At 60.6% G+C, this 9,727-nt stretch overlaps 1 protein-coding gene across 1 annotated transcript; it reads right to left on the bottom strand.

The window, feature by feature from the left end:
• Positions 1 to 3,676: 3,676 nt before the first annotated feature.
• On the bottom strand, positions 3,677 to 7,993 carry PAFAH2 (platelet activating factor acetylhydrolase 2). The gene is made up of 10 exons (XM_074161966.1): positions 7,881 to 7,993; positions 7,591 to 7,741; positions 7,273 to 7,369; positions 7,067 to 7,135; positions 6,842 to 6,956; positions 5,516 to 5,629; positions 5,063 to 5,154; positions 4,779 to 4,949; positions 4,509 to 4,657; positions 3,677 to 4,284 (listed from the first exon to the last, which is right to left on the bottom strand). The coding sequence occupies exons 1-10, from the start codon at positions 7,968 to 7,970 to the stop codon at positions 4,190 to 4,192; spliced, it is 1,143 nt and encodes a 380-aa protein (XP_074018067.1). The 5' UTR covers positions 7,971 to 7,993; the 3' UTR covers positions 3,677 to 4,189.
• Positions 7,994 to 9,727: the final 1,734 nt, after the last annotated feature.

Raw genomic sequence — 9,727 nt, 5'->3', positions numbered from 1 at the left:
CTAGGGTCAGCGAGAGACCGCTCCAGCCTGAAACGGCGCTTCTGCTGCAGAGTGAAAACTGTCAAAAAAACAGTTGTGCCCTCAAAATACCCTGGATGCTGCTGGCTGAGGGAAGAGGAGCCCTCTTGGCCCGCGGCACTGCGTTTTGAAGGCCAGGGAACTCAGCAAACGCCGTGCCTGCAGCCCAGCCCTGCAGCATCGCACCCCGAAGCCGACAAACACGTGCCCAGAGCCGGATCCCGAGGGTCTGCCCGCCCGGCAGAGCCCCGCTCCTGCCTTGTAACCCAGCGCCGGAGGAACTGGTGCTTGGGAAGACGGCAAAGTTGAGCCCAATCTCTCGTGACTGCGAGCATCCGGGGATTCCAGCTCAAGGCAGCCTGGAAGCCGGCGCGTTAGATGATAACAATTCGCTTCGGAGATTAAGAAACTCCATTTTTCTTCGGAACTTCACCCAGAGCACAGTTTTTCACTTGCCAAAGGAAAAAAAAAAAAAAAAATCAACATAAAAACAAGCGTATACTCACCAGGCAAAGGGAATCTAAGGAACTCTGGGTTTGGGTTGGGAGCGGGGGCAGCATCCCGCGCTGCTCTTCGGGGCTGGTATCGCAGCCCACGGCCGGACACCCAGCTCCTCTGCCAGCGCTCGTGCCCTTCTCACGGCACGCACCGGGCTCAGCTTGGACCTCTATAAGCTATTGTAAATCCAGGCCTTACTATTTTCCTTAAAAATACAAGAAAAAGGGGGGAAAAAAACCCAAACGCCAACCCCACAACAGTAAGTGTTATGGTAATTACAAGGAGGTTTTAACACGTCTCAATTTACATTAATTAAATCAACAGGGAAGCTTCAATGGAGTAAATAAGGGTGTTTTTTTACCTAAGCAGCAGCAAACGCTGCAGCAGGGATGGAGCTGGGAACTCCAGTTCCCTGCATGTGCAGGGATGGGGAGGGATCTGCCGGCTGGAAGAGGGGCTTCCCAGGAGGGAAGGAGCCACAGGCAGGACGGGCTGGGGGTGGGGAAGGATGAGGAGAAGATTCTCAGCTCGGAGATCCGAGGTGGGGGGTCCAAGCCGGGCTCTGTGCTGAGTTTGTCGGATTTCAGCCCGGAAAGCTTTGAAGCCGGAGCCGGTTGGCGAGCGGAGGTTGCTCTGCGGAGATAAGCCGCGGGTAAGAGGAATGCATCCATTCATACCCCAGCCATGCTGCCGGCACAGCTGTGAGGGGAATATAAATGGGCAATGGGGTTTTTTTATTTATTTATTTTTAAAGCCACCGGTTGGAATCTTAAAGCAGATCAGACACATGGAAATGCTCGGCTGGAAGCAAACCCTTTCCAAGGCACAGCCCTCCCGGGCAGGGGATGGTTGGGCTGCCAACCCCCAGGTGGGTGCCCCCCGCTGCCGACCCCCCTGAGGTAACGGAGTTGGTGTTTCCTTCCCACCTTCCTGAGAAAGAAAATCCCTTCTGTGGATAAAACACGGGGGATTCAGGGATATAAAACCTGCCTCGTTCACGTTCAAACCCGCACCTCTGCGTTGTAAGGACACAGCGCCCAGGAGCTGGTGCTGGTGGGCCCATGCGGCAGATGGCAAACGGGGCTAACCCTTAACTCCTGCTTTTTGCCAGAAAACCTTCCAGTTTTCCAGAAAGCCTGGAGCAGCCCAGGCTACCCCAAAGACCGGAGGGCTCTCCCCTCCAGTTGCTGGCCCAGGCGGGTGGCAGGGAAGGATGCTCAGTCCCTGCCCATGGCCATGGCTCTGGCAGAGCTCTCCCAGCCCTCCTCTTTTCGACCCCTCCGACCCAGCAGAGCAATCCAGGCCAGCTGGGATGTGGGGAAAACACCTTCCTCGCCTGCTCCGCCGGGGATTTATGCTGCATCTTTCATGCACGCTGCCTCTGGCCTCCAGGCTGGAGTGTGTAATGGGGATCTGGAGGAAAACGCTGCTCGTGAGGGGAGCCTGGTTGAGGACATGGCTCCGGGCTGGATTTTAAAGCAGACGCGTTGAGTCAGTGAAGTAGGAAAACTGGAGGGAAAAAAAAAAAAAAGCTTGGAGAGGGCTCCTGCACCACCACATCCCACAGAGAGGGGCTGATGGAGCGAAGGAAAGAGCTTATCTGCTCTGCTCGAGTGACCCCGGGGATTTTCTCCTCTGTCTGGTGCGGTTTTCCTCCAGAGGTACAAGGACAATTGGGAATGGGGTCCCAGGCACAGAGGCTGGCTCCGGAGCGGGGAGCAAAGGGCTGCAGGGCCAGGCAGGAGGATATCTGCTCGCCTCCCCAGCTCCCCTAGCTCTGGGGGCGGGAATTAGCAGCTTTCTGTGAACCGAAGGGTTAACAAATGTCAAAGCCACCCTCCCAGCACAGTCGGTTTTGGCCACCCCCTTCCCGAAAGCCTTTACATAAGAGTCTTGCAGAATTTATAGCCTGCCTCAGCTGTGCCCCCCCCTCATCCCTCCCCCCCCAGGGCTGCTCCCTGGGAGCTGCCAGTGCAGATCCCTGGCCGTGCTAATTCGGGGAGGAAAATGGGATTTGATTTCTGCACCAGTCACTGTCTCTCACTGTTAAAACGGGACCTGACGGGCTCCGTCCCCATCCCCCCCGCCGCAGCTCACCGTCGACCTTGAATGTCCCCTCAGCATCTCAGCAGAGCATTCCCCGGGTTGTCACACCCCAACCTGCTCCTAGGGCTAGAAACGGTGTTTTAGGTGTAAAACAAATTTAAAAAAAAATAAATAAAAAAATCTGGAAGCCTCAAAAGCGCCGGCGTCTTGTGGTCCTGTTCACAGCAGTCCTTTGTGTCACTGGAGAGCGGAGGAGACATTGAGAGATGTCCTCCCCGCCGCTGCACAGCCCTGCACCTTGCCCCCAGGGCCATCCCCGGAGCATCCTCAGCCCTAGGACTCACCCTCGACTAAGAGGGGCCACCAGCGAGGTGAGGACGTGGCCATCAGGGTGACACAAACAACTCAAGACACCAGAAGAGTGAAATGCTGCCTTTCCATTCCCCTTCCTTCCCCTGGGAGAAGGGCTTTGCTGGTGCCCATGTCGCCTGCTGTCACTGGGGGAGGAAGAATAGCACGTGCCACCCAAATCCCCCCCTCTCCTCCAGCCTCTGCACCCCAGGAAATCCTGCCTGTTGTCAGCAGCTTCTCCCGTGACGGCAGGAGACAAAGCAAAGCCGGGGCTGCCGCTGCCATCCCCCCTGCCTGTCCCCCAGCAGGAATGCTGTGCCAGTGGTGGCGGGGACAATGCAAAAACAGATGGTGTGGCCAGGAGCCCGGACGTCCCCCGCAGCTGGTGTCCAGCACTGCCTGTCGCCTCTCCGGCCGCAGTGCCAGCGGGAGACCCTGGGGAGGGTCTCCGGTGGGGTAAATCCGTGCCGCTCCGCTGGCTGAGGATCAAACCCCCCCTTTAAAAGCACCCCTTGCTCCAACATCTCTGGTGTTACCCAGGAACGTGCTGCAGGTTCTTCCGAAGTGCCCTATTCCCACCGTGCGCCTGCAGCAGCGCTGCTCCTCCCGCTGCAAAACCAGGCTGGGCTGTTTCCCTTCCGTCCCCGGGGCTGAGCTCAGCCCCCGGTTCACATCCCTGCGCTGCTGGGGGTGGTCAGAGATGCTTCCAGCCAGCCCCTTGTTTAAAACCATCCTCTTTTTTTTTTTTTTTTTTTTTTTTTTTCCCCCCCAGATTTCAGGCGCGGAGTCAGCCATCCGGCCAGCTTTCCGAGACGACGGTAAGATTTCCATTGCTTTTGTGCTTGGAGCCCTGATGCTGCATCTCTTTGCGCCGGTCCTTTTGGCCGTGGTTGAACGACCCCCAGCCCACGGCAAATGACCCCCCCCCCCCCGCCTGCTCCTGCCAGATGTGCCACAGCTGGAGCAGATCCAGCCAAGCCCTGTGAAGGATCAACCCCCACCTACCCCTTGCGTGCAAGAAGGGTGTCACCTCGGGCACAAGTGACAGCCAACTCAGCCTTTGTCCCCGGGGATTTTATTCCCTTAGACCCACAGCCCTCACCGCAGGCAGCGGTGGGTTCTCCTGGCACGCTCACTGAGCCACCAGACGTCCTATGAACATGGTCCCCAGGTCCTGCTCTCCCCGTGGGTCCTCCTGTCCTTGTTGGCTCCCGCGTGGCTCATTTTGGATAAGCAGCAGCTGCTTTCCTGGTACCCGGCTCCCACCAGTGACCAGCTACAGGTTGGAGCGGCAGAAGGGGGCTTCTGGAACAACCGAGTCTCCGATGCCTTCGAGGAGGTTGTCCCACTGATGGAACTCCTCTTCCAGGTCTGCGCGGGGCAGAGATGGGGACGGGGTTACTACAGCAATTATCAGCCCGGCTCCAGGCGTGAAGGAGGAGCAGCCACCCGACCCCTTTGCTTTGTGCAACGGGATGGGAAGCACCAAACCCAAGCCCAGGGAGGCAGCGGCCGCCCCGGAGCCCCCTGCAATCTGGGGACCTCTCCTGCCCTCCTGAGCCCCCGGCCAACCTGCCCCCCACCCTGTGCCGTACTGAGGTGCCTTTGCAGAAAGGCCAGAGCCGCCCGGATGGTGATGTCCAAACCCTTGTAGGGGTCAAGGGTCCCCCTCGCGCTGAAGATGCGGCCGAGGAGCTTCCCAGTGAGAAAGGTGAAGTCGGTCTGGCTCTGGTGCACGGATCCCCTGGGACAGGGAAGGGATCTGCTTCAGAGGGAGCTGGGGAGAGGTCCTCCTGCTGGGACACAGCTCGTAGGTGTTCCCAGGAGGGTATCCGGCAGGTGGGTGCCCCCAGGCCCTGACTCACAGGATGGTTATAATCTTCGTCTGGCTGTTTCTGGAGCTCAGCCTCTTCATTTTGGCAACGCTTTCTGGCGTCTGGAACTTCTCGGTGTTGATGAAGAGCACGGGTTTGGGCACCTCCGGGTAGAGCGCGTTCTCCAGGGGGAACATCCAGGCGTCGAGAGCCACCGCGCACCTGCAGCAGGACGGACGCCCGGCGCTGCCGCCCACCCCACGGCTTCCCTTCCCACCGGGATGAGCCACATGTCCCTGGAGCTTCCCACAGCTCCTCATCTTGCTGCCACTTACCTGAAGCTCGGCTCTTTCACCAAGGCCAGCACTGCTGTCACCCCACCAAAGGAATGGCCCATGACGGCGACTTTGGTCAGATCAATGCTGTCCTGCAACAAGGAGAAGGCTGAGGAGCCTGTGCCCAAACCTCGCTGCAGAAGGTCCCTAATTAGGGTAAAAAAAAGCCAACGGAAGAAGATTAGCAAAGCAAGGGACGCCCTGTTTTCACCACCAGGAAACCATGGGACCTGGCTTCCCCGGCATGTACCGGGGAGAAAAAGGAGAAGAGAGGCACCAAGAAGCTGAGACATGGGAGGCTGTGGCTCTGCACGGACCCTGCTTATCCCAGGAGGAAAAGTCTCACTCAACAAGGACTGATTCTGTCAGCAAAGGGCACCCGGACCCCCCACCCCACCCCAACAGCCAAATGACCCCCCTGGCTGGTCCTTCAGCACAGACAGACCCGGGTACCTTCAGCTCGGAGAGATCGAAGTCCTGGTGAAGGACGTTCGGGACAGATTTACCGCTGTTGATGTCCTCGAAGAGCCGGAGCGCTCGCACGCATTCCTCCGCTCTCTGATGAACCTGGGAGCGAGAGTTGCCCCTTCCCCGGTTAACCCAGCTCCTCCACCCCAAAAGTTTGGGGTCAGATCCTCCCCCCGACCTCCACCCACCCTCATCCCTCCAAACCCGCAGCGCTCAGACCGGAGGGGGCTTTCCCTGAATTACGGCAAACGTAAAAGCCAGTGAGAGGCTGCACCTCAGCGGCTCCCGCGGGGACGCAGGGAATTTATTGGAATGGTTTCTTGTTTGGTTTGGTTTGAATTCTGTTAATCTGATAGCACAGACGGCTGGAGATGAGCAAAAGACCTCTGCTCCGGGGGAGAAGGAGCGGGGTGTGCAGGGGAGGGAGAGCCCGAGTTCCTCACCAGCTGCCCCCCGGCCAAGCCCACCGATGCCATCCACCGGTGTGAGCCCCCCACGGGCAGCACAGACCTTCCCATCCCACCCCAAAAAGTGACAAAAAACTCAGATGAAAACCTCTCTCTGCTCCTCCCTGCTCCCACTAACACAGAAGATGCCGCAACTGAGGCTGACCTGGCAACCAATTCCCTCTATTTATAATATATTTCTCATTCACCCTCAATATTTACGTTCACGGGTTCATCTTTATAGGAAAACCGTGTCCCTTGTTTGTGCAATGTGCTGGGAGACAGAGCATACACAAAAATAAGAGGCTGGGAGGCGATTTAAGACTGCCACAAGCACCTCCAACCACTAAGTTTCCTAAACAGCTTTTCTACGACGATTCTCGACTCAACGTTGTCCTTTCAAATGAAGCAGAAACGAGCAAAGGGGGAACTTGGCTCAGCGGGAAACCTTCCTGCTCTCCAGTAAGCAGCTGTCCGGGGTAATCCCGGAGAGACAAAAATCAGAGCGTGAACAATCCCGGCAGCCGGTCCGGAGCCTCGCCAGCCGGCGGCGCTGGGCTGGGCAGAAAGCCCGTCTCTCCCCGGGGGTGCGAGTGACATTAAGCATCCAGGGACACAGCAAAGCCCAGCCCGGCTCCTGCCAGGGTCAGCTGGAGCCAGAGAGACCCCCATGAAACAGAGATAAAGAGGCTGAACAGATTTTTCTCAGCTTGCAAGGAGAAAGCTCAGCGCCAGCACCACAACAGTGCGGGTTTGGGAAGGGCAGGAGATGAAGATTCGAGGGAAGGGGGGGCCAACTCGGCTTGCAAGGAGGGGTTTCATGCCCCCTGGGCTGCCCACCCTTAACCCCCCCCCACCCTGGTACCTGCTTGTTTCGGAAATAAAACTCCTTCTGCCCCTGGGGCACCCGTTGATAGGGGATCCACTCCTCTCCCCCCGCCTCCGCCGGGCAGAAATACGTCGCGGAGGCAGAATGGTCCCTGCAGCAGCGGAAGGGTGGGCAGCCGCGTCACGGGGGCACCGGCAGCTCCCCGGGGCCCTGTGAGCCCCGTCACCGCTGCCAAATTTGGCAGGGACTGGGGACACCCACCTGTGCTCCAGTGCTGCCACCGTGAAGCCCCAGGATGCCAGCTCCGAGCAGACCGAGGAGTAGAGGGTCCTGAACGGGAGCCAGGGTGGGGGGAGCGGGATCAGCGCTGCCCCATAGGTACAAGGCAGGTCTGAGCGGGGACACGGGGGTCCCAGGACACCCGTATCCCCATCCCAGTTCTGTCCCTGAGCAGGGGCTCATCCTACCGAAAGGCTCCCAGGCCGTGGGAGAAGATGATCAGTGGGTACCCGCTGCCGCAGGGCTTGAAAGGTCCGTTCCAGCTCACCGGCACCCTGCAGGAGCCTGCGGGGGGGAGAAACCCCCCAGGAAAAGGCGGGGGGGGGGGGGACGGAGGACATGGGCAGCTGGGTGCTGCTGCTGCTGCAGGGTGTCCCTGCTCGGCTCCATCCCTGCCTGCAGCTCCAGGAATGGGCTTGGTGTCACGGAACCCTGCTAAGGGAGCGGGTCCCCAGGCGATGGGGGAGCACCCGGGGTGGGGGACGGGGTGCTGGCCGTCCCCTTACCGATGGTGACGTTGAGCAGGGGCGCGCACCAGCGCCGGCTGCGCCCGGCGAAGTCGGCCAGGCCACCGCAGTACTCGTAGCGCGGGATCCAGAGCGGCCACTCAGCCCCTGCCCGGGGCAGGCAGGGGTAGAAGAGGCGGAGGAAGAGCCCCTGGGGGAGAGAAGGGAAGGGGGGACGCGATGGGGACAGCACATGGCGGTGGCCGTGTCCTTGGCGAGCTGAGCTCTTGCAAAACCCAACTGGTAGCAGCCACCCCTGCTGTGCATGGGACCCTGTCCCCGTCCCGTACCTGCCGCGTGTGGCCCACCATGACATCCGCACAGCCCACGTGGTGGGGTCCCTTCCCCAGGGGCAGCGCCAGCGACTGTGTCCCCCCCATGCTGACACGGCTAAACCTAGATAAAAGCATGAGGTCAGGGTCTGTCCCCTGCCCAGGGGACCCCGACTCGGTCCCTCCTCCTTCCTGCACCCTTCTCCCATTGCCCGGACCCCAGGAATCCCCCCCCGGCACCCACCAGTAAATGCACTGACAGCGAGAGGAGAAAGGAGGCTCCCAATTCCAATATCCACCCTGCTATGGGGCAGCCATCCCTGTCCCCATCACTGTCCCTGTCCCCCACCCTGCGCCTGGGGATGCTGAGGGCTGGGGGGTGGCAGCGTGGCCAGACACGGCAGTGCTGGGGTGGCCCAAGGGGTGTGCGAGCGAGGGGTCAGTGTGGGGCTGACATGGCTGATAGCCCTGAGCACCAATGGCGGGGGGGACGGGATGGAACTCTGCCCCCCCCCCCAGTGCAGAACTACAGCTCCCAGCAGCTCCCGGGGCTGGGGAACCACAACTCCCAGTACAGCCCTGGGCTGGGACTACACCTCCCAGTATGCGCTGGGTCCCCGGACTACACCTCCCAGTATCCCCAGATGAACTACAGCTCCCAATGCTCCTGTAGTGCCCTTCACTACAGCTCCCAGTGCCACCCAGTGCTTCCCAGTGCCCGTCTCCCAGAGCCCTCCCCGCAGCCCCCAGTGCTCCCCCCAGCGCCCCCAGTTACTACCGCAGCTCCCAGTACTCCCCCCAGCTCCCAGTGCCCCCCAGCTCCAGCCACAGCTCCCAGTGCCTCCCACCAGCCTCCCAGTCCCTTCCCAGTGTCCTCACTTACCCCCTGCGTCTCCCAGTGCCCTTACCCCTGCAGCTCCCAGTGCCCCCTCACCGCCCCCCGCCCCAGCTCTTCCTGCACCTCCCAGTGCCCCATCCCAAGGTCCCAGGGCTCCCCCAGCTCCCAGTTTTCCTCTGTGCCCCCCAACTCCCAGCACACCCGCCTCAGCACCCGGTATCCCCTATTCCCCCTCCCCAGTCGTGTTGTCCCTCCACCCCGCACCCACCAGCGCACCGGGTCACAGCTCCCAGCAGGCACCAGTGCGCCCTGCACTACAGCTCCCAGTGCCCCCCGTGCACGTGGACTACAGCTCCCAGTAGCCACCAGTACAGGACACAGCCCCCGGTGCCCCCAGTACACAATTACAGTTCCCAGTAGCCCCCAGTGCACAACCACAGCTCCCAGTGTCCCCCGTGAAAAATCACAGCTCCCAGTGCCACCAGTGGGGAAATCACAGTTCCCAGTAGCCCCCAATGCACAACCACAGCTCCCAGTGTCCCCCGTGGAAAATCACAGCTCCCAGTGCCATCAGTGGGGAAATCACAGCTCCCAGTGCCACCAGTGCAGAATCACAGTTCCCAGTAGCCACCAGTGGGGAAGTCACAGCTCCCAGTGTCCCCCGTGGAAAATCACAGCTCCCAGTGCCACCAGTGCAGGACACCACCCCAGTCCCCCCACTGCAGCCTCTGTGGGGTGCTGTGGGGGGCCGCAGCCATCGGCAGCACCCCAACCTCGGGGCTGCCCTCTCCCTGTCTGCACCCCAGCTGGGTTCCTGCCCTCCCCTGGGGCTGGGGACTGTCCCCACGTGTCACTCCCTGACAGTCCCTTAGAGCACCCAGAGGTGCCCTGGGGCTCCCGCTGCCCGTCCCCATGTTCCCTGTCCTTTGGTTAATCCGCTTTCTGCAGCTCAGGCGGCCCCAGGTCCGCGGTAATCCCCTCGGCGGCCGGGGATTAACTCCCCGCGGGGCCGAGCCATCCCCTCGGC

Source organism: Numenius arquata, chromosome 21, assembly GCF_964106895.1.
Source record: "Numenius arquata chromosome 21, bNumArq3.hap1.1, whole genome shotgun sequence".
In the NCBI taxonomy this organism is placed as follows: domain Eukaryota; kingdom Metazoa; phylum Chordata; class Aves; order Charadriiformes; family Scolopacidae; genus Numenius; species Numenius arquata.
Note: the sequence above shows the minus strand (reverse complement) of the source record. Positions and strands in the feature narration are given on the sequence as shown.